The sequence below is a fragment of the Rissa tridactyla genome, chromosome 2 (genome assembly GCF_028500815.1).
Source record: "Rissa tridactyla isolate bRisTri1 chromosome 2, bRisTri1.patW.cur.20221130, whole genome shotgun sequence".
Classification (NCBI taxonomy): Eukaryota; Metazoa; Chordata; class Aves; order Charadriiformes; family Laridae; genus Rissa; species Rissa tridactyla.
The window spans coordinates 37,555,419-37,583,413 of NC_071467.1; the positions used below are offsets into that span (position 1 = coordinate 37,555,419).

The window sequence follows — 27,995 nt, forward strand, 5'->3', positions numbered from 1 at the left end:
AGCATTAGACTCATAGACTTTACAGACATGCTAGTAGAATCAAAACCACTGACTAACCTGCCCAAAACAAGCATTAACACTGGAGAAGGTAGCTGCTGGACCTTGTCATGGCTTTTGTAAAATTCACATAGGATGCTTGTTTGTGTACAGCACAGAAAGAGTATCACATGTTTTATACTTCTAAAATTCTAGATGTGTCTATTCATTGAAACCCTCTAAGATATTTTCTATATGCAATCGGTATTCTTCATTTGGGAGAACAATAAAGCCACGTTTGTTTTCAAAATTATACGTTTTCTTTTTTTCCAAACTTTCCACATTTTTTGTTTTTAATTTTTATATCATCCTAACACATAAGAAATCACAGCACAGAACAGATTTATTTCTTGAAGTGATCTGAAAATGAGGAGTACAAAAACTGGCAACAAGAACATACAGCTTAGAATTAATCCGATGCAAGTGTTTAAATGATACAATCAAAAAGGCTAAAGCGCAAAATGAGTAACAACTACCAAAGAACAAAAAAAGCCACAAGAAAAGATACTATAAATACACTAGGAAAGGAGGACAAAGTAAAATACAGAACTATTACATCGAAGAGAAGGAAAGCAAATAACAGATGATACAAAGAAATCCCAGTGTTCCACACTTTCACTGCTTCAGTCTTTACAAAAAAATTAATTGTGGACAGATGCTTAACGCTAGTGATTTTAAGAGGAAAAACTGTAGGCCAGAAGACGGAAAGCTGAAAGATATTCTGATGACTTAGATATATGCAAGTTGGAAGAATCTTGTGAAATGCACTCTAGAGCACTTAACTAACTAGCTGAAGAAACCTGTAATCTATTAGCAACTGTCTTTCAGGAATGGAGAGGACAGAAAAGGGCAAATACTGTTATCTTTCTTTGGAAAAGAAAAAGGGAAGACACGGGAAACTACTAACCAGCAGGACTAAATCTAACAGCAGCAAGAATATTTGACAAAACCGTTAAATAAACCATCAACATCTAATGGATTGGAAAGGTGATAAGAACTAGCAAACATGAATTTATCAAGAATGAATCACATCAAATCAGTCTAATTGCTTTCTCAACTGGGAAACCTGCCTAGTGGATAAGAGGAGGAAGCAGATGTAAAATACTTCAGCTATAATAAGACTTTGTTTACTGTCCTAGATGATACTCCAGTAAACAAATTAGAGAATTACATTCTAGGAGAAATCACTGCAAGGTTGATAAACATCTGGTGGGAAAAAACGCACTTACTGAGTAGCTTTCAAGGGCTGGTTGTCAGATCTGAAATGGAATCATGAAGAGGTCTGACAATATTTCCATTAATGATCTGGATGAAGAAATAGAGAGCACATTCATGAAAGTGAACTTAGTATTACACTGCAAGTGATTTAAAGCACTCTGGGGGATAGAATTAAAATTCCATATTATCTTGATAAATCATCAGAAAACATCAAGTACTAGCAAGAAATAAGGAAGAATGTTTCATTTGTGAAATAACTTTATGAAAACCTGACTCCAACAACACTGAGCAGGTACATTCACCTCCAGGCCACGTGTAGGACCCAGAAGAGCTGCAGTGTTTTGCCCCAGTTAGAAAACTTCGTGGCAAAGAGAAGTATAGAATGCTGCAAACTGTATTTTAGGTATAAGGAAGACAGAGTTCAGTGGAACCTAAACAATATTCACAAGGAAAGACAAAGATGTAGGATTGAAGACTGGATTTAGTTCTTTATTATTGAACTCTCACATTGGATTGGTTTGTATCTCCAGACAATGAATACATAACACTTCTGAAATTGAAAAAAAATGTTTCTCGATCTGTGTTAAGCTTGGTTACAAGTCTCTAAAGGAGAAAAGCTTGAAAAACGACACTCGCACCCATCACAATAACGTGGTCAGGCAATGGTGGGGCTGCAAATCAGAGACCCTGATTGAAGGTGATTTAGCTCCTTAGAGGCAGATAGACCAATTCACTAGAATGTATTTGAAAAGAGCCCTGTAACTAAACTACTATAATTAATATAAATATGAAAATTGCTTAGAATATAATTATTGTGAACAGCCTAAAACATTTGGGAGAGAGGGAATTTGTGCTAACTAGTTTTGGGTATTTGACACAATTTAGAAAAATGCTGAATCTCAAAATTCTCCACAAAACAGATCTTCCATTCTTCATTCAGCTCTGTTTCTGACTTCACCATCTGCAATTTCTCCAGTGAATCAAGAAGTGCCATGGATAAAATTAAATGAGAGAAGAAAGAAAATATTACTCATTCAAATATCTCCCACCATACTTGGTTTTCATGTACCATGGCAGACTGTACTTTTCATACTTTGATAATTGTTAGTAGTGTTTACTCCCACCAGTGTACTTCAGAATTCTCTTCTATAGGAAAGAAAAGAAAAAAAAAAAAGCTACTCCTTATTATATCCAGTAATTCTCAGAGCTACTACTTACATGAGCATGCTATTTTTAAACGCTGCTCCTGTTTGACTATGTCTTTTAAGGGACAGTACTTGGGTTTTGTTATTTAATAATTAGCTACCATGTTTCTGAGTATGCTTTAAAGTATTTATTTGAATTGCATTTGAAAACCGGAAGGAATTAATTGCGGTCAAGGATACAAAATACTTAATTGTTTTTCAGTGACAGGTCTGATCTCCATCAACGAGGTTAAGGTTTCACAAAGGTTAATCCAATCTTACTGCTACCACCCAAAGGAGTAGTCTCACTGCCGCACGTTCCTAACATTTTCCTTAAACCAGCCTCTTGTGTTGATCTTTTTATGAGTTAATTTAGCTCACTAAACTGGGAGAAAACTAATATAACAGAACAGGAGGTGCAGGGGAAGTACTTTCAGTCAGCAGGAGAGCTAGTAAATTATCTCCGACATTCTGTAAACCTCATCAACAGGAGTGTAACTGCTGATGTCAGTGAACTTAGTCTTCATTGAATAGAAGACCACCTTCTTGATACATACTTTGAAATTACAATTCAGGCTGCATGGTTACATTAAAAAACTAAAATCAATCAACTTACTGCGAGACAGATTCTCAAGGGCTTTTCCAAGTTTTTTGCTCTCTTGAAGAATATGATTTAGTTCATCAAAATCATGGTTCTCCGGTTTTGTCCTCCAATCCCATTTAGGATGCTCTATTGACCTTGGCACTAAATATACACAGATATATAGATGAAGTTTAGATTTGGTAGTTCAGACTCCTACAGTAGAAAAAAAGCTGCACAATGAGTTTACAAGCTCAAGTACCTTCAGTGGAAATTACTTAACTATCCTCCTATTTTAACAGCTGGAAACATTTTCTTTGGACAGTGTGAAGTAAAAATGAAAACACCTATGAACAAATGCATAGTTGGGATGATTCTTGTGACTGAATTAATTGGTAAACAGGAATTGCTAATATTAACAATTAGAAATTATAAAAATAATGCAATAACAGAAAAAGTTAATAAAAATATTGCTTGTGAAGGTACTTCATTTCCATCAAAACTGAACTGTGTGTCCTAGGGGCCAATAAGGAAAAATGTCAAAATGAAAATGAGTACTCTTGTCTTTGCTAGTCATTTTATCAAAAAGAAAAAAAAATTTAGATAAAGCTTTTATAACAACATGTATATACATTTTTTTAAAAAATATCATAAAGTGTATATAACAGTTCATAAAAACAGTGAAACAAAATATGTCCCTATTGCTCATGCTGTATCTTTATTCCGATACTTAAACAAACTTGATCTTTGGGAAGCACAGTCCTAAGCTTGCAGTCTCCTACTCATTATCTATTACCAAACCCTTGCATTTAATTTTAAAGTAACAGTTTCTCAACTGCTAAGCTAATTTTACCTACAATGGCAGGGAAGAAGAGGAGTTTCTGACATATGTAAGACTGACAATGAACAGAGCTGCACTGACCAATGTGAACATTTTGAACAATTTGTAGAAATGAAAACAAAAATGATGCTGTCTAGAACTGCAGTTTAACATGTTCTTTTTGCCAGTGTTCTGAACTAAGTGATCTGCTGTCTTCGCCACCAAATGCAATTGTTGGTTTGACTCCAAACACAGCATTACCCTGCTGAGAACGGCACATGCTGGTGTGAAGATTATGATGCCTAGGCTACATTCCCAACAGAAAGGTCCAGTTGCGTTTATCAATGGTTGCTAACTAATCACTTAAAAATAAAGTCAAACCCAAAGTCTATAATGCCCAATATATCCTGGCCAACTTTGAAATTTTTATTTACTATTTTGACAGTTGACAACTAATTTATGCTTACAAACTTCATTTTCATTACACGCTAAGAAAGGAAGTTGCAGACTCCTACAGATCATGCAAAAAAAAAAGCAGTACCTTATGATCATTTGGAATTTCAGAGTGCTTTTACAATGGTACAAGGAAATTATGGTCTGACTTCGAGTTCTGGCAGCTCTTATAAAATGTGTTAAATAACTGTTGCTATCGAAATTTGCCTTATTGCTGACTGCCCTCTGTGTGAATATAGAATCTGTTCCATCCACTTTGGATCGACTCCACATGGAAAAGCTGAAGTTAAGTCAATAGCCATCTTTTACAGGTAAAGAATTGGGACAATGGTATGATTAAGTCCTTCTGTCAGAAAGAATGTGATTCCATCTCCCGTAGACATAAACCAAGCCATCTTCAAACTGGACATCTGTACTGAGACTGACAACCCAGAGTATATTCTGATCTGCAGCACCCACTCAGGAACCTGGGTAAGTATTGGGGAAGTTAATACATTAGATTGCAATTACAGACATAGTCAAAGACAGAAGGCAAAGGAGACATTAAAAAGAACCTACAGAGATAAAAGTAGGAAGAAAGAGACACAGGAAGCCTCAATAAGGAGAGGGGAAGAGAGGGGCAAGTTGGAGTGTCTCAGAGTCCAGTTCTGCTTTGTGTTCAAAAAAGACAGTCACTTATTTCCTTCAGAGGACAATGGAAATAATGAGCTATGGTGATTCCTAGTGAACAGATAGAGGGATTAAGGTATGCGAACAGCCTCTACTCAGATGGACAGCTTATAACTTTTGTTGATACTTAATGCCAATCATTAAATTCATAATTCCTAGTTTAGAAACCACTATGTTCATTAAAAGTTATCTAAGAAGTTATCTAAATTTTTGTGTGACCAAAAATTTGCTCCATTCATACACCCTAGTATAATTAATTTAAATTTAAAAGCACAACTTCAGTATTTCTCATCCTTTTTCTTATTTACAGGTAACAAAGTGTTCCACCTAGTATTTTTTTCTAAACTTTTACTAACTGTAAATGTAAATATTTAGTAAACTAGAAAAGAAATTCTATAGTGAGGTCTATTTTTGCTCACCTTTGTTTTACATTGAGATCACATGCTCCTTTACTGCCTGCTTATTAGCAACCTGATCTTCTCCCTTCAGTGTACCAACACTATATTCTACAGCATCACTCACTCTAGCCTACTAGCAGTTTGACAGACTTTTCTTTCCATGTTTATATTGAACTCACCACACCACAGAAAACTTGTATTATCACAAAAATACAAACAGACAATAATTTAATATCGTAAAACCACGTACAGAGATTAACAACCTTCGAGCTTCCAGGTTGCAGAAAATTTCAACAAACTGGAATATGATACCATGTCAATTTGAAACAAACCACATTTTTAAAAACACCAAAGAACAGAACTTTTGAGAAACCAAACAATTTTGTGATGAGTCAGAAGCCAAACAAAACAAACATAAGTTCTACTCAACAGCTGTGGAGCTTCCAGGACCAGCAACTGCCGAGTATGTGGACCAACTTGCATCAGGAAAATGAGAGTATCAAGACTCTATCCTTGGAAAGTAAGGCAACATGCTCAAGAGACAATTATCTGGTCCCTAATTTCAGAGAAATGTCCCACAAACACAGGAAGTTGGACTGCATCTCACTAGATGGATGGTGGGAAACCAGTCAAAAACACAGTGGAAATTTGCTTTGCATGCTGTTGTACAACAGTCTGTGTTTCAGTGAACCATTTTGTACTTCAGTGAAAATGTAACAAAACAGATATGCTGTCATGGAACATTTCAGACTTTTAATACAATTTGTTCCAACAATGAGTTTGGTTCATTTTAATGAACCAAAACTGAAGGGTAAGTTAAGCAGACTTAGAACTGACTGAAATTTTTATTACTTCTAGAGAAAACATAGTTCTTCTTACTTGCCTACTCTTCTAACTAATGAATGTATACTAAAACTAAAAATCTACTTCATTACATCATGTGGCACGTGTCTCTCCTTTCAAGATTCATCTTCTGCTTGTTTACAAATGTTATTTTAAAATATATCCTGTATCTTCCCAACTATAGCATCAACAAGCATTGGTCATTTTCAAATGGATGGCTTTGTGTGAAGCATGCAGAACTGTATAAAGACCATATGAGGCTCCCTTGAGATCTTTTGAAACACATGAACTTCTTCTGTATGTATGAAGTTCATCATGTATCATTTCCATGTGTATGCCACTACACACTTAGTAAAATCCTTTCATAATATTCTGCCCTTCCTCTTTATTATACTCACTCACATTGCTCAAAATCATCATATCAGTAATTTTAAATCCCACATCATATTACCTGCCTCAACTTCATCTCTGTTATTTGAGATATTTATATAACACCTTATCTTGAAATTATTTGCCTACAATTAAAAAAATTATTACTTCTACATCTTCTACTTGTATAGAAACATTTAGGTTTTCCCTTTATGGAGCTGCGATTTCCCCATCTCATCTTAGAAGACCGCAAAGACATGCTTTCCAGTATTTCTGATTTTCTGGTGGCACACTCCCCTAAAAAAATGCACATCAGATTCATTCACGGATGTATTATGAATTCTGTCACAAATCAGCAGACCTTTATTTTCTACTGGAAAGTAGAAAATAGACGGTACAAGATCAGTACTGTTTTTATCTACATATACGTGTCTTTTCAAGACATGATTTGCAGACAGAATCAGACCAGTTGCTCATTAAATCCTACATTTCATTAACGCATTGTATGACCATCTTACATCTCAAAGAACAAAATTATGTGTGTTATTATTGAGCATAAAATTACTCATGTATTTAAATTTCACAATAGAATTCAGATTAGAGTTCTTTGATAATATAGGCAAACTGGTTTACACAGTACCTGGATATTATAAGGCTAAAAACGATGGCCTCCAGTCCTAGATTGACAAAGGGCAATTAGAAGTACACAATATTGTAAATGGGATATGGTGAGTATGGTGAAGTGAGGCAAACTGAAAGAATGATCTGTGATCTGATTTAATACAGAAGTGGTGAAGAGATCAATCTACTTTGCCTAAAAGCAGTTGGTCGGGAAGCAAGAAGTCTGTCTCACTAACTATTTACAAACTCCCAAATTTGTTCTTCTTCAAACAGAGAATGTGATCACTTAAACATTTCATTAAGTATACTTAATATAAACACACACACACGCTAGGAGTCCTAGCTTCAAGCCTTTTCCTTGCCAGACAACAGCAGCAGCTTCTGCTTAATTGTGGTTTTGCACACACCAAACAAGTGATCAGACCCCTTAGATACCAGGGTTTCCTCTTTCTGTGTTTGTTTCAGGTGCAACTGAGATCACAACAGGCAAGAAGAAGGACTGAAGGAATCTTTCCAGTAAAAAAGTTGAATGGATAAGAAAGAGATATCCATGCAGGAATAACATGCACGCTGCAGTCAACATCAGCTCTTCTGAATGAAAAAAATATTTCCTAGTTAAATAAATCAACTCTCCTAATGTTTCCAAAGATTCCTATGAAAGGGTATTTCTCAGTTCTGAATAAACTTACAAGTTCAGGATCATTTCAACAAGATAGTTGTAAGACAAAAGCTCTGCAACAGAACGCATTACAACTGATGGACTCCATTAAATTTTGTGGGGTTTTTGGCAGTTTTGCGGAGCTTTTTAGGTTGTTGGGTGTGGTGATTTGTTTGTTTGTTTTAAACACAAATCTGAGAGCAAATCTTTCGCTCCCAGCAGGTCCAAAACATTCTGTTTCTCAGATGAGTCCTTGCTACCTCTTTGGATAGTGTTTGAAAAAAAAAAAAAAAAATGTACAATGACACCCAAAAATATTTTGAGGTACAAGGTGAAGGCACAAACCAAATGGAATTTGCACATCTGGACAGAGTAATGAATGTCATCTGAACATGCTTGCTTTCTGCTGATCTGGGTGGTTGAAGGGGCATACAGTACCCACTGATTTTGGCATAAACCCAGAAAAAAAAAGTCAAAAAAGTCAGTATTAATTTGGTTGTTGGCAGAAAATAAGCAATATATGGCAGGCAAAAAGGCGCATGCCTGAAAACAGCCTCTGTGATACGAATTAAAAAGAAAAGTAGTTCAAATACAGATGGTATTTTCAAGAACTTGCAGAGACAAATATTTGCAGGGGTGAGTAAGTCATGAAAATAATAGGAGAAATCAAGGTTTAAAACAGTGGTATGGACAAAAAAATAGGAAAGGGTGTAAACAGGAAAGCATGGAATCAGAGCATAATTAGACTGAGAAAGGATCTTAAAATCTTCTAATCCAACCAGCTGCTCAAAACTGGTCCACTGAAGGCAGGTTGCTCAGACTATCCAGTTCAGTTTTGAGTATCTCCCCAGACGAGATTCCACAGCCTCTCTGGACAACCTCTTCCACTGTTTGACCACCCTCGCAGTATATTTTTTGTTGCCTGTTGTCCTTTGCTTATCCATCACGTGCTCGAGCCCTCTCATCATCTTGGTGGACTTCCACTGGACTTGCTGCAGTACACCATTGTCTATCATGACATACTCCAGATGCCATCGCAAAAGTGCAAAATAAACACTGCTGACTATACTCTTGCAAATGCAGCCTAGTGTGCAGCTCACCTTCAGCGCTGCCAGAGGGTACAGCCATAGCTGGTTCATATTCAAGTTCTTGTCCATCAGCACCCCAGGTTTTTTTCTGCAAAGCCACTTTCTAACCACACAGACCCCAGTTTATACTATTGCTCAGAGTTATTCCATCCAAGATGCAGGATTTTGCATTTGCCTGTGTTGAACTTCATCAGGTTCCTCTCAGCCCATTCCTCACTCCTCTTGAGGTGCCTCTGAATAGCAGCCTTGCTACCCAAAATACCAACCACTTCCCACAATTTGGTCTCACCTGCAAACCTGCTAAGAGAACATTCTACCTTCTCATCCAGGACATTAAGAAAGACTTTTAAATGGTATTAGCCTCAATACCAGTCCCTTAAGCATGCCACCACTGATAGGTTTTCCAACTGGAGTTTGCATTGCCAGTCACAATCCCTTGAATCCAACCAATACTACGGGAAACTGACAATGGTTTTGCTGAAGTCAAGGAATTAAACATCCACTGTTCTTTCTTTGATTACAGGGCCAGTTATTTCACCTAAGGGGGCAATCAGAATGATGTGATACAGCATGTATGATAACATAAATCCATGTTTGCTGTCCCCACTCACATTTTCCTCCTTTTCACCTTCCAGGAAAATTTGCTTAATAATCATCCCACAGAGTGAGGCTAGGCTGATCAGCTTGCAGTCCCGAAAGTCTCCTTCTTGCCATCCTCAAAATTGATGTGATGATTGCCTTTTTCTTGTCATCAAGAACCTCCCACAATCGTCATGACCTTTCAGTGATGACAGAATGGCCTGGCAAATACATTAGTCTCCTCTCTCAGCACGCAGAATAAATCCCATATAGTGCCATGTATTTATATATATGTCCAACTGCCTTAAGCACACCTTAATTCCGTCTTCCTCTGTTGGGGGTAAAGAGGCACTCCCACAAACTCTGCTGCTAGACTTATGGACTTGGACAGCTTGAAGGCAAGCCTTACCAATTGAAGAGCATTATTAGATGCCCTTCAGTCCAAAAGGACAGATCCTTGAGTCCTGTCTTATTATGGATGTATAAATTATTTCCTTGCTTGACATTTGACATGCTAGTTTAGAGTGCCCAGCCTCTTCTTTGTCCCTCTCCTGGGACAACCTAAGGACCAACAAGCATGAAACTTGTAGTAGGCACACAAATGAAGGGAGTGACATGATGTCACACCCCTACCTGGGATAAAGACTGAGAACTTGAGGTCTTTAGGAGGTGTCATAGAAGTTACTTGATGCATATCACAGAATCTGAAGTGCAAGAACAGGGATGGAGAAGAATAACATAGTATGATGACAGGCACAGCTCACAACACCCTTGGCCACTGTTTCTAACAGTGTATCTCCATAAATTGCTCTTATCCAGCAAAGGCTGTTAGATTAGACTCAGATCACGAGTGACTATGACCACTTCTCTGAATCTCCCTATTTACTCTAGAAATTGAATTAAAATCCATATGCTCCTTTTGGACTGACTTCAAAATTTATGTGCCTATAGAGAGGTACAGTGGAACCGATGAACAAATTTGAGTAATTTTGAACCAGGGAATGTGCTTCATGAAGAAGAAATATAGACACATGCTTCATTTCCAGAAAAATAATCCATAAATCTTTCTAGGACAATACAGTCCTGAGAAAAGCTGTGCTATGGGACACAACTACCTGTACAGCTTTCTTTAACTTGTTACAGTTATTTATTCCCAATCAAAAAAGTTTTCATAACTATACAAGACCGTTAGTTACCCAAAAGCACAGTGTCTCTATTTCATAAATCTATCATGATTTACTTCACCCATTGCTGTGCTATATTTTGACCTACTGAGGCCACTGGAAGATTTTTCTTTGACTCCTCTGAAGTCTAGACTTCTCCATCTTGCTTTTAGAGGAAAGACAGCAAGCCTTCTATTGCAGCATACTATATATCTCTGTTCTCATCTGATCCACCTGTTCACAATCTGAGTTATTAAAAAGATGTGTCTATTATAAACATTTCAAAAAGCTACAACAGTCAACAGAAGAACATATAATTTTGCAATTTATTTTGGAGAACAAATCTTGTATACATACTTGTGTGTGTGTGTCTACTGATATGTACATATGTATGTATATTGTAGATATATTTATTTGTGTAAAAAAACCCAAACAATTAAAAATCAAGCTTAAAAACTAAATTTCTTCAATAGCCCATACACAGGAAGCATTATATTTCATTAAGGCTTGCTGCCTCTATTTTTACCACTTCTGTTTTACAGGTCATTGACAATATTCTCTTCAGTCACTCTAATTATATTCTGCCTTTTCTTTCAGTGTACATTTAGATTCCTTCAGCAACTCTCAGAGCAGTACACCTGTTCTGCTGACACTGTCTCCAGATCTTCAACAGTATTTATTCATAATTCATAGTTTTGCATTGCCTGACACATTGAAAAAAAAATCTATTAGGACCAATATCAACAGAACAGATTTTGCACGTGCAAAATGGCAATGCAAACTAAAATATCAAATCATAATTGGTACCTGAACATAAAATTGTGCATGACACCCAGATATTCTTCTATTTTTTTATGTATTTACAATTCTATTCTATCTATAGATGACAACATAAGGTATTATTAACTATTCATAATTCAAGTGAAAGGAAAGCAAGAATGAAACTCTTCTAACATATATATCTAGCCATTTCAACTGCTCATAGTTTGCTTTCCATTTTAATCCAAATTGAACAGAAAAACATACTATGGGTTTGGAAGTATGCACGAATTAATAATGTAGTGAAGCTTCCTTACATGACTTGGACTCCGGTGACGGTGGAGAAATGTTGGACACGGCAAGGTCGCTCTTTGACTTTTTAGGCTTTTTTGCATTTACCTGCCAAGGTTTATCATAACTTCTAAAATCTCTCCTTGTTCCTTTATTTTCTGTTAAAAGAATTGAATCAGGCAATTACATTTGTAACAAATAACATTTGTAGGGTCATTTTTCAAAGTCTTAATAAACAATTAATCCAGAAAAAACAGCCCAAACCAAAGTCAGTTCTTTTTGTTCTCCTATATCTGATTTATGCTAAATTTCATATATTTCTTCCATTTCCTAAACATCAACATTTAGAAATTCATTAATATGTTTTTCATTAAAAACACAACATCCTAGGTTTTGTTATGAAAAAGCCCTTAATCTCCATTTATTCTCTTACACGTTTGACTGCCTATGCTTAAAATTTCACATTTGATACAAATAAAAAGTTGATTTGTCAGGCAATTAACATTTTGACTATCAGCAACTATTTGAGATCTATTACAGCCTGAAACAGATAATCAGTCAGTTTTTAAATGCAAAACCAACATTCTAATAGTAGCTTGTACCAGAATATCAAAGCTAAAATTTCTACTTTAGAATTAGCGCAGATATTATTTCAGAAATTTTTTTATGCTTCTGAAGATCTACAATCATAAATTATTCACACTGGAGTTCATAAAGTAGTAATAGCATCTTCTCATTAAGCGTTGGAATGATGGGTTGTTAAAAACGTGTGTTATTAAAGAAAATACCTCAACAGAGGCTAATCTCAGGCACAAACACACCACGGGAGGGAAAAGGAAAACAAAGCAAAGTGAAAGGGAAAGCAAAGAGGGCACCTGGGGAATCAAGGGACCTTTATATGCACCTTCTTTTTCATTGAGACTGAGATTGTTTCCACCTTGTAACTCTCACCCATACTCACATAATATGTACACAGGCTGAGCTGATAGCCAACGATATATATTAAATTCAGTATCTACTGGACAAACAGAATTTATTGTACATGCTCAAAACCAGAGTAATATCTTTTCAGCAGGCAAATGTGCATCCAGAAAATCATAGACAAAAGTGTGGGAAGATTATACTGGAGACTAGCCCTTTCCAGCATACAGAACATACCTGATGTTTCACTCTCTGCCCAAAGGGCAGCAGAGCCAGACAACGTTCTCTGAAGCTGACTGCGGTTCCCCTGTTTGGACTGAAGATGATCAATTAGAAATGGAATAGGCTGGTCAGGTGTCTCTGTTATCAGCTTGGTCATCAACTCCTTTAGAAAATTAAAACAAAACAAAAAATTAGTGGCATTAGTGGCACCTAAACTAATCTTGCATTTACCAAAAGTAAAGGAGCATTTATAAAGGAAAAACCTGTTTTCAACTTTGAAGAAAACAGCTGGAAATGCCCAGGTCCTCAAACTACTGCTAGCTTTGCCCTATGAAGTGTCCATGTCTGAAGTGCTCTTAGCCTGTACAGTCACTTATCCACTAGAATTTACATTAAACAACCCAACCCCCACTATCTGCTCAAATTTACTCCAAACAATCTGAACACCGTTCATTTAACAAACACCTTTTCTGATAGCTCTTCTCTAACCTATACATTCAAGTTTCTTCTCATTGGAAATTGCTGTATCAGGAAGGTTGGTGCATTTTTGATCTCACCCAGACATGGAACAATGACCTGGTTAGATTGCCCATTCATACGTGGGAACTCCAGGGTCTGATGATCAAACAGGCAGACATTTTTTACAGCAAGTCCTCCAAAACATTATAGTATAGACATGAGCAAATATTGTATTACACTGTTGCAGACATGGATACGAAATCAATGTCAACAGGAAACCACCTCCTAATGCCATGCATTGATACTATCTAATTGCTGTTATACACCCTGGCCTTGCAGGGCTGTGGAAAGAGAAGCACTCTCCATAAGGCTGCTGAGATTCTTCCTGGCTCCCTACACATAAAACACAGACCATGAATCCAGAAAATAAGATATGTCTCTGTGTCGGGCACGTGCCCTGAGAGGAAATCAATGACTAATGTGGGAGGTGACCCTGAAATCCCCATAGTTCCCCATAGGAAATCTGTGGCTGACACTACAAAACAAAAAAGCTCCACAGAAGTAAAAAAATTACAGAAACGTCCAACAAAATTAAAAAAACGGCTAAGTTATCAAGTGCATTTATTCTCTCTTCATCTATCCCCAAGCATAAATCTTACCGTAATTTCCACACAGTTAAGTCTATGTCCACTACATCTTTTCCACACAGCTTCATTTAATAAATAATTTTCCAAATACCAGTACTTACTTGCTATTACCATCAGTTAATTGTGTTGGAAAAATACACTTAAGAGGTAGTACACAAAATAACAGTAAACATGAGTAACAGCATGCAAGATTATTAAGACACAGCAAGTTACCATTGTCCATTCTAAGCCTTTCCATTCTTTTTATTCAAGTAGTGGTATAAACAATTAGGTATAAGTGAAAATGAGACAGAAACAAGCTTTCCATTTCAGAAGGAGAAATTTAACTTCAGAAAACAAAAAGGAGAAAACATGCCCAATCTCATGTCTTGTGAAGACATGAAGATCTGTGACGTGATTTTTGATAACTATCTACAGGGAACCGAAAAAAAAAGTGTCTTTTGTTTTTAAATGAAATTCCACAGGGAGAAATTCAGCTACTTACTAATCTTAGAAACAGTAAAGCTATGGAGTGTAACTTCATCTAGACTGTCTCTCACCAAAGGTAGGAGAAACCCTCCGATATACATCATACAAGAAACATCCAGAAATTGGAGTAATTCACATTTTGGTTGCTTGGCAACACTCTATCAGCAAACCTTTCTTTTTTTCCCTGCCAAAATGTAGAATTGGTGACAAGTGGAAAGATGTAATCTTGTGCTTGTAACAGACCACAATAGCCGTAGGAGTTCCACTGCAGAGGATTCTATCACCAAAGGAAAAGTGTCAACCTGTAATAGCTGACTTGCAATTTAAATCATTTTTTTGAATCATGGTTTGAAAATGATTTTTCTGTCTTAGATTAATAAAAACAAAATGATGAGAACTGAGATACATGCATTGATACTATTATTTTTTTTAAAGACATGCATGGGTGACTATTAATAACACATTATAAAATTAATGTAGCATTAAAAAAGATAATACGGAGATGAAAAATTTTATAATGTCTATGTGTCAATATAAGAAAAATGCTACTTGATTGTTGCCATCACCAACTTGCTTGTCACAGGAACAAATGGTCTTTAATTAACATAAACAGACCTAATAAAATACAACTGATCATAGGATTCTTCACTTTATTCTGAGACATAGTAATAACACTAAAGAATATAACTGCACAAAGTACAAAAAAAAAAGAAAGTGCTATTCCGAGGTGATGTGAAATTAGCTCCTATTCAAAAGGACCAGTTTTTTATCTACTGTTAACATAGAATAGTTTTGTTAACATAGAATCATAGAATAGTTTGGGTTGAAAGGGACCTTTAAAGGCCAGCCCCTCTGCAATAAGCAGGGACATCTTCAACTAGATCAGGTTGCTCAGAGCCCCATCTAACCTGACCTTGAATGTTTCCAGGGATGGGGCATCTACCATCTCTCTGGGAAATCCGTTTCAGTGTTTCACCATCCTCATTGCAAAAAAATTTCTTCCTTATATCTAGTCTAAATCTTCCCTCTTTTAGCTTAGAACCATTACTTATTCTCCTATCGCAACAGGCCCTACTAAAAAGTCTGTTCCCATCTTCCTTATAAGTCCCCTTTAAGTACTGAAAGGCCACAGCAAGGTCTCTCTGGAGTCTTCTCTTCTCCAGGCTGAATAACCCCAACTCTCTCAGCCTGTCTTCACAGCAGAGGTGCTCCAGCTCTCAGATAATTTTTGAGGCGATCCTCTGCACTCGCTCCAACAGATCCATGTCTTTCCTGTGCTGAGGGCTCCACAGCTGGACACAGTTCTCCAGGTGGCGTCTCACTAGAGTGGAGTGGAGGGGCAGAATCACCTCCCTCAACCTGCTTGGCCACACTTCTTTTGATGCAGTCCAGGATACAGTTAGCCTTCTGGGCTGCAAGCGCACATTGTCGGCTCATGTCAGCCGGTGAGGGGTCTGGAGAACAAGTCTTATGAGGAGCAGCTGAGGGAGCTGGGGTTGTTCAGCCTGGAGAAAGGAGGCTGAGGGGAGACCTTATCGCTCTCTACAACTACCTGAAAGGAGGTTGTAGAGAGGTGGGGGTCAGTCTCTTCCCCCAAGTGACAGGCGATAGGACAAGAGGAAACAGCCTCAGGTTGCTCCAGGGGAGGTTTAGACTGGATATTAGGAAAAATTTATACACTGACAGGGTTATTAAGCCTTGGAACCAGCTGCCCAGGAAAGTGGTTGAGTCACCATCCCTGGAGGTATTTAAAAGACCGGTAGACATAGTGCTTAGAGATATGGTTTAGTGATGGTTTTTGTCGGAGTTAGGTTGATGGTTGGACTAGATGATCTGAAAGGTCCCTTCCAACCTAGGCAATTCTATGATTCTATTCTATGTCCAGCTTTTCATCCACCAGTACCCCTAAGTCCTTCTCAGCAGAGCTGGTATCAATGCCTTCATCCCCCAGCCTGTATTGATACTGAGGGTTGCCCCGACCCAGCTGCAGGACCCTGCACTTGGCCTTGTTGAACCTTATGAGGTTCACACGGGCCCACTTCTCAAGCTTGTCCAGATCCCTTCTGGATGGCATCTCGTTCCTCAGGTGTGTCAGCTGCACCACTCAGCTTGTTGTTATCTGCAAACTTGCTGAGGGTGCACTCGATCCCACTGTCTGTGTCATTGATGAAGATATTAAACAGTAATGGTTCCAATATGGATCCCTGAGGAACACCACTTGTCACTGATCTCCATCTGGACATTGAGCTGTTTACCACTCTCCTCTGGATGTGACCATCCAACCACTGTAGGGAAGTCTGCTGTCTCCCTGGGGCCAAAGTTAAGGATGTCCAGAAGAAACTCCCTACCCTAGTTAGGCCTGCTGACTACTACCCTTTATTGATTTTTCAGTTAGGCAATGATGAAATTTCAGGAAGAAGCCTGAGGGCAATGAAGAAAGACTTCAGAGCCCTGGGACGGATGGTTAAGGGATCAGGAGCACAAGTAGTGTTTGCTTCTATCCCAACAGTTGCAAGGATTGATGAGAAGATTAATAGGAAATGCCAGCTGTTCAATGCCTGGCTCAGAGACCAGTGTCATCGGCAGGACTTTGGGTTCTTTGATTACGGGCTGCTTTTCAGGACGCCAGGCCTGCTGGCAACAGACAGCAAAAGCCTATCTCAGAGGGGGAAAAGGGTTTTAGGGCAGGAGTTGGCGGGGCTTATTGACAGGGCTTTAAACTAGATTCGAAGGGGGATGGGGATAGATCCAAGCTTGCTAGCAAAAAGCCTGAAGGTGGCATGCTGGCACTAGACTTGGAAAAGATAGGGGGCGTAACCAGGCTCCTTAGAAATAAGTCTGGGGGTGGCAGAATTTCGGCTCCCGCCAGTAAAAAGGAGAAAGGACCTATAGCCCAGCTGAAGTGCTTATACACTAATGCACGTAGCATGGGCAACAAACAGGGGGAGCTGGAAGCCATTGTGCAGCAGGATAATTATGATGTAGTCGCCATCACAGAAACGTGGTGGGATGACTCACATAGCTATAGTGCTGCCATGGATGACTATAGGCTGTTCAGGAAGGATAGGCAAGCAAGGAGAGGCGGGGGTATGGCCCTGTATGTTAAGGAGTGTTATGAATGCTTTGAACTAAATGATGGTTATAATGAGACTGAATGTTTATGGGTAAGAATCAGGGGCAGGGCTAACAAGGCGGATATCATAGTAGGAGTCTGTTATAGACCGCCCAATCAGGATGAGGAGGCAGATGAAATATTCTATAAACGGCTGGGAGAAGTCTCAAGATCGTGAGCTCTTGTCCTCGTGGGGGACTTCAATTTGCCGGACATCTGCTGGGAATACAATACAGCAGGGAGGGAACAGTCTAGAAGGTTCCTGGAATGTACTGGGGATAACTTCCTGACACAGCTAGTGAGAGAGCCAACTAGGGAAGGTGCCCTGCTGGATCTGTTGTTTGTAAACAGGGAAGGTCTTGTGGGGGATGTGAAGGTTGGAGGCTGTCTTGGGAACAGTGACCATGAAATGATAGAGTTTTCGATTCTGCAAGAAGCAAGGAGAGGGGTCAGCAGAACTGCTACGTTGGACTTCCGGAGGGCAGACTTTGGGCTTTTCAGGAGCCTGGTTGACAAAGTCCCCTGGGAGGCAGTCCTCCAGGGCAAAGGAGCCCAGGAAGCCTGGATGTTTTTCAAGAAGGAAGTCTTAAAGGCGCAGGAGCAGGCTGTCCCCATGTGCCAGAAGACAAGCCATCGGGGAAAAAGACCGGCCTGGCTAAACAGGGAGCTAGTGTTGCAACTTAGGGAAAAAAAGAGGATCTATGGCCTCTGGAAGGAAGGGCAGGCCACTCAAGAGGACTACAAAGAGGTAATGAAGGTATGTAGGGAAAAAGTCAGGAGGGCCAAAGCCCAGCTAGAACTAAACCTGGCTTCTGTTGTCAAGGACAACAAAAAAAGTTTCTATAAATATATTAGCAATAAGAAGAGGACTAAGGATTATCTCTATCCTCTAGTAGATGGGGCCGGCAACATAGTGACCAAGGATGAGGAAAAGGCTGAGGTACTTAATGAAGTCTTTGCCTCAGTCTTCAGCAGTAGGACCAGTTGTTCCCTGAGTATCCAGACCCCTGAGCTAGAAGACAGGGATGGGGAGCAGAATGAAGCCCCTGTAATCCAAAGGGAAACGGTGAGGGACCTGCTTCAGCACCTGGAGGTGCACAAATCTATGGGGCCAGATGGGATCCACCCAAGGGTATTGAAAGAGCTGGCGGAAGTGCTCGCCAGGCCACTTTGCATCATGTCCTGGACAACCGGGGAGGTCCCAGCTGACTGGAGGTTAGCAAATGTGACACCCATCCACAAGAAGGGCCGGAAGGAGGATCCGGGGAACTACAGGCCAGTCAGTCTGACCTCGGTGCCTGGGAAGATCATGGAACAGATCCTCCTCAGTGCCATTACACGGCACATGCAGGAGAACAGGGTGATCAGGCCCAGTCAGCATGGGTTTGTGAAGGGCAGGTCATGCCTATCAAACCTAATATTCTTCTATGATAAGGTGACCCACTTAGTGGATGAGGGAAAAGCTGCGGATGTTATCTACTTGGATTTTTGCAAAGCTTTTGACACCGTTTCCCACAGCATTCTCCTGGAGAAACTGGCTGCTCATGGCCTGGACAGGTGTACTCTTCGCTGGGTAAAAAACTGGCTGGATGGCCGTACCCAGAGAGTGGTGGTAAATGGAGTTAAATCCAGTTGGTGTCCGGTCACAAGTGGTGTCCCCCAGGGCTCAGTGCTGGGGCCGGTTCTCTTTAATATCTTTATCAATGATCTGGATGAAGGGATCGAATGCACCCTCAGTAAGTTCGCAGATGACACTAAGCTGGGCAGGCGTGTTGATCTGCTTGAGGGTAGGTTGGCTCTGCAGAGGGATCTGGACAGGCTGGACCGATGGGCTGAGACCAATGGTATGAGGTTCAACAAGGCCAAATGCCGGGTCCTGCACTTGGGCCACAACAACGCCATGCAGTGCTACAGGATTGGGGCAGAGTGGCTCGAAAGCAGCCCAGCAGAAAAGGACCTGGGGGTGTTGGTTGACAGCCGGCTGAATATGAGCCAGCAGTGTGCCCAGGTGGCCAAGAAGGCCAACAGCATCCTGGCCTGTATCAGGAATAGTGTGGTGAGCCGGACTAGAGAAGTGATCATCCCCCTGTACTCAGCACTGGTGAGGCCCCACCTCGAGTACTGCATTCAGTTTTGGGCCCCTCGCTACAAGAGGGACATTGAGGTGTTGGAGCGTGTCCAGAGAAGGGCTACAAAGCTGGTGAGGGGTCTGGAGGACAAACCTTATGAAGAACGACTGAGGGAGCTGGGGTTGTTTAAGTTGGAGAAGAGGAGGCTGAGGGGAGACCTTATCACCCTCTACAACTACCTGAAAGGAGGTTGTAGAGAGATGGGGGCTGACCTCTTCTCCCTGGTGACAAGTGATAGGACGAGAGGAAACGGGTTCAAGTTACGTCAGGGGAGGTTTAGATTGGATATTAGGAAACATTTCTTCACTGAAAGGGTTATTAAACATTGGAATAGGCTGCCCAGGGAGGCGGTGGATTCACCATCCCTGGAGGTGTTTAAAAAAAGGGTAGATGGGGCACTTAGGGACATGGTTTAGAAGTGGCTTTTGTCAGGGTAGGTTAAAGGTTGGACTCGATGATCTTAAAGGTCCCTTCCTACCTCAGCAATTCTATGATTCTATGATTCTATGACTTCCTCATCCACCGAACAGTCCACCCATCAAATCCATATCTCTCCAATTTAGAGAGAAGAATGTTGTGGGGGACAGTGTCAAAGACCTATTGATAATAAGGCCTGAATGATTCAGAGATCTGTGCTGTCACAGAGCATAATCAGTTCTATTTTGTGACAGCAATTAGAAAAGTTAAAAGAACGATAGATATAGGCTACTTTTATCTATCTGGAGTAAAAATTAGTTGTACCAATCCTGCACACGTAAAAGCAAAAAAGAAATAACATTGTTGCAATCCTCATAAACTGAAAATAGTATGCAGTTCAAAAAAAATACTACTTATTTGTGTAATAAGCCTCAAACTGATTTCCCTCAAAGACTTTCAGAGATGTCATTAAAAGTAAATACAACTTCAAGTCAACACAAAGGTGACTCAGATTATGAAGCCTGCCATTTAAGGAAGAAATAGCTCTATACTATGAGTATTCTGTTGCAAAACTGGAATGAATAAACTCTTAGGGATTTGCTTCTCAAGCTGCTCCAAGCAAAGTGTGAAAGCAGTCTCTAACTTACCACAGCTGGGTTCCCAAACTCTGCAGAATTTGCAAAGAACATCTCCACCCCAATCAGCGATAACAGCAGCAGTGATAATAGTGTCAGACATACGCTCTGGGTAAATCCACATTTACATGCAGGAGGTGTTACCTCCTCCCATACCCTCCTGCCACACGCACTGTCAGACATCCCAGAAGTAGGATCAAAGCTCCCCACTGCCTTTCCCCTCCTACCAAATTCTCCCACCCAGTCCATCAAGGGACCTAACTCCATCTGCTCAGCCTCCAACCTGTGCTCTTCAAGCTCATGCTTCCTTTGAGCCTCTTGTCATACACAACAAATTGGCAATTACAAAGAAATATGTTATCTGTGTTTGGTTGCTTGGCTATGCCTTGGGGTGGAGGGCTGGGAGGGGTAAGAGATAAAAACACACAACCAAAAACCACCCAAGAAAAAAAGCAAAAAAAACTTCACACAGGCAGTAACTTTACTTAGTGAGCACTCAGCTCATTTTTTAAGTAAAAACATAGACTTCACTGCAGGTGAAAAGGCATTACAGATTAGGAATGCCTAGTAGGGACATTCTCATCTAGCACCATTCCTTAGTAAAGGAAAACTTATCTTAAACTTATGATGAAATTATCCAAAGTTTATTTGATGTTCTCATCTGCTGCTTGAATCTTCATAGCAGGAATAACATACTGCATGGTACTCTAAATATACTCTTACAAGTTTTAAATGTTTCAAAAAAAGATGACAAAAGTGAAGGTATTAAAAAAGAAAAACTAAAGTGTACAACAAGTTACAAAAATAAAATTCCATTTTGGTGAGCAGCAGTCTGATCTGACTCACAATGTGCTAAGTAGGCAAGGTTTCACAAGAAAAAGAAAAGAAAAAAGACCAACTAGTCTCAATGAAGCCGCCTCTGCATTAACAGCAGAATAAAAATGGCACAAGATCACTGAAACTGAGATTCATTTCCTGATGAAAAATTCAACAGATAAGTTTCAACTATGCACAAAACCAGAAATGTAAGACACGTCTCTTAAAAATATTAACTATAGTTTTTGCCTTTCTAGACCAAACTCCTAAGTTTTCTACTTGTTCCCAATTTCACCTAATTTAAATAAGAAAAATTAAAAAAAAAATTGTTTACCTTTATAACATGTTCTTCTATGCACAGTATGCCTTATAACAACACATAAAAAGTCATGGCAGATTTGATCTCCATGCTGCCAGATGACCCATAATCTCTCTCCTCCTATATTCTTTCCACTGCTATGTCTTTCTTTCACTCTACGTTCTTTTGTCTTTTGTATCAGTGGGACTCCCTCTTCCAGCTATGTAACAAGGGAAGAAGCCTGTTCAGATGTCAGTGGCTATTAATTCCCTACACACCCACAAGAGACACTGCAGCACAGGAGAGGGGGTGAAAGGGAACTTCCATGATTACTTCAGACTAGAGCACTAGGGTGAATACAGTCGGTTTGGCTGTTTCCCCACTGTGTTGCCCCAAACTAGGTTCTGCCCTGACCAGAATGAGAAAGGACGGGCAGAAAGGTGATATAAACTCCAGAAAAACTGGCAGTTAAACTCCTCCAAGGACTTTACTGTGCACTGTGCAAACCAGAAATGAAACCAATTTTTTCCACTTTCTTCTATAATGGTATCTTCATATGCTTTTACATTCACTAGTTTTATTAGCTATGTAAGATAGACTGTTTTAAAAGAAACTTGCAAAAGTTATCTGTGGATATTTCCAAGAGATTCATGCACATATTGATAAGGCTGCAAAAGAACTTGAAAAAACAGGTATAAACTAGCAACTTAATATATTAATTCTTTATAAAGAGAATAATATTTCACTACTGTGCTGTCCTGAGGTGCTCTGTTAGTTATTCAATGTAGGCTCAAATTTTAATTTCCTTCTGACTGTCCATGCATTTAATACAAACGAAACAGTCTTCACAGTCTATTAATCATAGGCCCAATTACAAGAAAGCTCTAATTAGCTATGTCTAAACATAACTATCAGGTTATTAAGTTAATTAAGAGACATTCTATCTTGCCCTCTTACTGATAATATTAACTACACAACAATCACAGGTTTTGTCTTTAACTGCATAGACTTCTACAGACTATGGCAGAGCGTGCACAGATTTTGGCTGTATTATGCTCTCATTTCATGGTTTAAATTACATGTTTAAAGTAGGTAGAGTGAATTGCCCTCAAAAGGTATCTCTCTCTCTCTCTCTGCCCTGACTAAAGAGACAAGGTGGCTTAGTTTGAATTACAAGGTTTTGATGGGATGCAGTTCCAAATTAAGACAATTAAATACAGCAGTCCTCACACCAATGTCAATGGTGATCTTCAATGAAGAGGTCAAGGGAGCCTAGAGAGCTCCCAGTTGACCAGCCAGTGTATCTCCACTTAAGACAACAAGAATTGCTCTCCAGGCTCCACTGACTGTATTGGCTATATATCCATTGACTACAATGGAGTTTAGACGCTTAGAAGACAGGCAGACATCAAAATTTAAGTTTGCTAATCACTTCATACAGGCTGTAAGTGAACAACGAAGACATAACATTGAGTGAAAACCTGTGGAAGGAAAGTAAGTTTAATAAACTTTTTAGTGATTGACATTTTTTTCTTTAGAATTTCTTTCTGATTTCTGCAGTATTAACACAAGGAAATAAAAAAAATAAATTTAAAAAGTATATTTCAACATTATTCTTACTAGCTAAAATAAAAGTCTACAATTCTTAAATAAGAGCAGAAAGGTAAAGATCACCACTTCTGCCACAAAAGATATTTTCTTTGGAAATGAAGGAAAAATACCAGTATCCTTCTTTCAGAAAGTAGCTAGTCTTTAGATCTTCTCGAGCAATTCAGAACTAAAAGACGAAAATCACATTACAAACTATAATCAAAATGGACTTCAACATATTTAAGCGTTCATGAAATTATCACGTCTCCCTATGAAATAAATTATTCAAAACAATGCAAATCTCCACATAAACACAATTCGCATGCCTGCACCATACTAGTTGTTTCAAACTAACCAAGGTAGAAAAACAGTTGAGAGCAAACCTCTATAGGATTAGTAGTCCTATTCAGCTTGTTTGTGAAAATATTCAGACTTTCACCTGGAATTCAGTAAAAAATTTCAACCAGTTCTTTCTTTGTTCAAAGCCTCAAGACTACTCATTCCTGCCATTTCAGCTGTCTGTGCAGCTAAATTCCGTATCACAAAACTCCAGTACACAGCATGGCACATACCCCACGAAAAAACTACTGTGGACGTACAACTAAAGAGGAAGTACAAAGCTGATAATGGTGGCCCTGACATTATGGTGCAAACAAAATTCCCCTAAAGGTGGCACTGGGAGGGAAATGTACAATATGGGTCTAGTAGCATAGGTAACATTTTCAGACTCAGACTAGTATCATTCCAAGTCTCAAACTGCTTTTTCTCACATCTCAAATCAGTTTGATAACTCTCTGATATACAAAATTGGTATACTTTTCATCATACAATGAGAATAATAAGAGGGAATCTGAAAACAAACATCACTGAATAGCTAACAGTCCTCCCTAAATGTTCATGTATTAAACATCTGTACCAATTCAATAACAGAAGACCAGTTTTGGGGGCCTATGTTACTAACCATTTATTTTGGGAGACTCCGGAGAGCAGAATGGAAACACCACATTCTTTCCACTATAAACCCTTTGAAAATCATATAATAAGTTCCCTCAGTGGGATGAACTAGCCCTATCTGATACAAATGCAACTCATGTATGTAATAGTTGCTAAAATATGCACCACTGATCTTACTTAGTGATCCAGAAACTAAAACCTTTTGCATAGGTGATGTATGGTGGACAATTCTGAAGTTCCACTGAGTAAGCTCACGACAGTTTATCAAACTCCACCATGCACATAACGGGCAATAACTACCTGAACCTCTTGCTGTATTTTTTCACTTTTGTACCCTTTGAGGGTTTTTTTTTCTCTTATCTTATTCTTGATATTTCAAATATCATTGTCCCAAATGTATTTTACCACTTCTTAGTTCACAAAATAGCTTCAAACACCTTTGCTCTTTGGCTTTATTATTGAAAGGTTTCTTTTCTCCCATTCAATCATTTCAGACAAGAATGCTGTCAAAAGGGAGGTCACAGGTACTAGGTTACTCTAAAACATTAACTACTTCTCAGTAAAAGAGCAAAAGGCTGAAGACATGCTCTCAGATATGCCAAGCATGTCAGCAGTTATCACGTTTTCTCCCATGGTTTTCAAATCACAAAGATTTTCTATGATAGTTTACACTTCTTTCAGGAGTCCTGTATCCCTGTATAACAATTCACGCTGGTGGAATTATGCATACCATATCATCATCTGAACTCAGCAAGGATTTATCAAACAATGGTAGTTTGTGTTAAGGCAGAAACACTGTCAGATTTCCCTAAAGCATAATTCAGAAATCTCCCTCAGTTTCCACCCACTCTATCAACCAGTGGAAATTCTGCCCTGAAGGCGTGGCACTTCACAGTTCCACCAAGAGAAAATGAAAACTACTGGCTTTCTGAAAGGTCTGTAGAATTTACACCAAAAGGGATACTCATAGATAAAAACTAGGAAAGACTATTACAGCCTGGACTGATTTCCTTAAATTACAGCCATAAAGCAACACTGACTGCACATCACTGTCTTTCCTAAAAGCTAACTCAACAGGCTAGAGCTGATATTTCTCTGACTAGATGAAGTAATCTTATTCCAATTTCAAGGTCTAAGGTGAAGCCACTTGTTCCTCTGTGTTCAATGATTCATTACTGTCACTGTTGAAAAAAAATAAAAAAATCACATCATATTTCCACTTTAATCTTCACTGACTTAGTTTCTACCTACCTGGCACAAACTTTTTTTCTGAGGGACTGCTATACTTGGAAAGCAGTAGGTATTTTTGTGGCTACCTCTGATGGGTTGACCCCAGCCAGCAACCAAGCAGCCACTAGCCGCTTACCCACTCACACCCCCAGCAGGAAGGGGGAGAAAATGGGAAGAGCAAAACCAAGAAAAACTCATGGGTCAAGATAAAGACAGTTTAATAAGCAAAGGGAAGAAGAAAAAAACCACAACAACAAGTGATGCCAAGGCAACCACTCACCACTTCCCACTGCCTAGGCCAGTCCCCAAGCAATGGCTGCTTCAGAAAATTTACCCTCCTTTTTTATTACCCCCTCAGCTTTTATTGCTGAGCATGACATTATATGGTATGGAACACCTCTTTGCTCAGTTGGGGTCAGCTGTCCCAGATGTGTCCACCCCCACAGGCTGGCCCACCCCCAGCCTGCTTGCTGGTGGGCAGAACAAGGAACAGAGAATGCCTTGACCCTGTGCAAGCACTGCTCAGCAACAGCTCAAAGACTGGTGTGTTATCAACACTGTTTTAGTCACAAAGACGAAACACAGCACCATATGAGCTGCTACAAAGAAAATCAACTCCATCCCAGCCAGACCCAGTACACTACCACTATACTAATGGTTATGAAGGGTTTATGATTGGTGATCAGAGAGAGAAGGCTGTACATGAAGAAAACAATTGGTATACTAAGGGACTGACTCAGTAAAGAAGTTAAGCTTTGATACTTTTTATGCAGGAGAAGTAAACAATTATAAAGCCAGGTGCATGCTTAAATGCCTTGATAAATTAGATCACTGCTGTGTGACTGAAGAATTGCAAGCATTTCCTTCCTTACAGGAGCCTACTCAAAACAACATTAGGTCTTTTTTAGAATCTAACTATGTAAACGTTTTCAAGATTGATGAAAGTCTTTTCAATTGTATCCCACGGAAAACTTGGACAATACACATTTTCAAAATGTGTGCAGCAACCAACCACACCCGCCAGGTGCTTTTTTCTTCCCTCTCTGGACCACTTATCCCAGTAAAGTTAAAAAATGTAAATACATTTTTCCTGAATTAGATCACACATTAGATATACTACTGATATATTACCAGAAGAAAAACTTATCAGAATTACATGTTGCACGTTTATCACTTCTCATGCTTTTTCCTAGTTCCTGTTCTCACAGTTTAGGGGAATTAAACTGATTGATTTGTCAGTGCTTAAAGAAAATTACTATGCAAGACATGATTTTATACTTGTTTGGTTTGTTTTTTTCCAATTACAGTCACATTATAATATCTCAAAGCACAATACCAGAAGTACGACATTGACAAATTTGGTCTAGGAATTAAGAGTCCAATTTTCTTACTACTTAAAATCTCAGATTTCAACATGGTTACTCTTACTTTTTCCAACAGAAGACAGAAGGACCTAAATCTGGAGTTGGGCAACAAGCGATGATTTAGCGTAAAGCTGGTGAAAGCCCTAGTCCTACCTAAACTCATGAGCAAGGTGCACGCCCATCCCACCCATTTTCTGAAACCACGTTACAACCAGCAAAGAACAGTCCTGGCGATAGTGCAAAAGCAACATCCCCTGATCCACCTGCTTGCTTCAGTGCCCTGGTAGCTAGAAGGTGAGCACTGGGGTTCATTCCACCAACAGTGGCATGGCCTCAAAGAAAGCACTGTCAAATCAATTTTTACAGTAAACTCTTGAGCCACAAGTTTGACAGCCTGGTGCTGTGCTCCTCTCTCCCCCATTTCACGTGGCTTGCTACTACTCTTCTGTCTATTGTACACATAAAGCATATACAAGTGAATAATAAGATTACGTTTCTGTAGGTAACCACGAAGTACTTAGTGACAGCATGAATCTAATATGCTTGCGCTAGAGAGTCACTGCCTTCAATTGCTCCCATGAACTAGTTTAGGAGAGCTACCAAAACGCTGCCCAGAGCACAAGCAACTGGAAGAGAGAAGTCAACTTCCAAAAAGCTCAGGGCTCAGCCACACCCCAAATTAATTCATACCGTAAGTAAAGAATATTTTTTAACACAAAGAGTTTCAGCACTGCTGAATTTCACAGTATTGAATTTCACTAGTACTGATAGTATAAGGCTAGCTCAGAAAATGGTCAGTTACACATTTCAAAGTAAACTGAATTAGATAATTTAAAAACAGGGCTTAAATACAACAATTTAAGTTCCTTACACGAATAACATTTCTGCTTTTATGCAGAAAAAATACACACACAGAGGGGCAAAATATGCATAGCTGGAAATACTGAATATATTCAGTATTGTTGTTACTCTTATGGGTGTCAATGCAAAAAAGAGCAAAAAGG

At 39.2% G+C, this 27,995-nt stretch overlaps 1 protein-coding gene across 3 annotated transcripts in view; it reads right to left on the reverse strand.

Annotated features, from left to right (window-relative positions):
• The window catches only part of C2H8orf34 (chromosome 2 C8orf34 homolog), a 187,511-nt gene that overhangs the window by 115,653 nt on the left and 43,863 nt on the right, over nt 1–27,995 (reverse strand). For 2 of the 3 annotated variants that reach the window (XM_054193000.1, XM_054192999.1), the window contains 3 exons: nt 12,888–13,035; nt 11,756–11,887; nt 3,055–3,183 (listed from right to left, as the gene is read on the reverse strand). In XM_054193000.1, the coding sequence (XP_054048975.1) occupies nt 3,055–3,183; nt 11,756–11,887; nt 12,888–13,029 (403 nt within the window). In that variant the 5' untranslated portion in view covers nt 13,030–13,035. The remainder of the gene's footprint in view (nt 1–3,054; nt 3,184–11,755; nt 11,888–12,887; nt 13,036–27,995) is intronic. The other variant, XM_054193001.1, reaches the window with a different exon arrangement.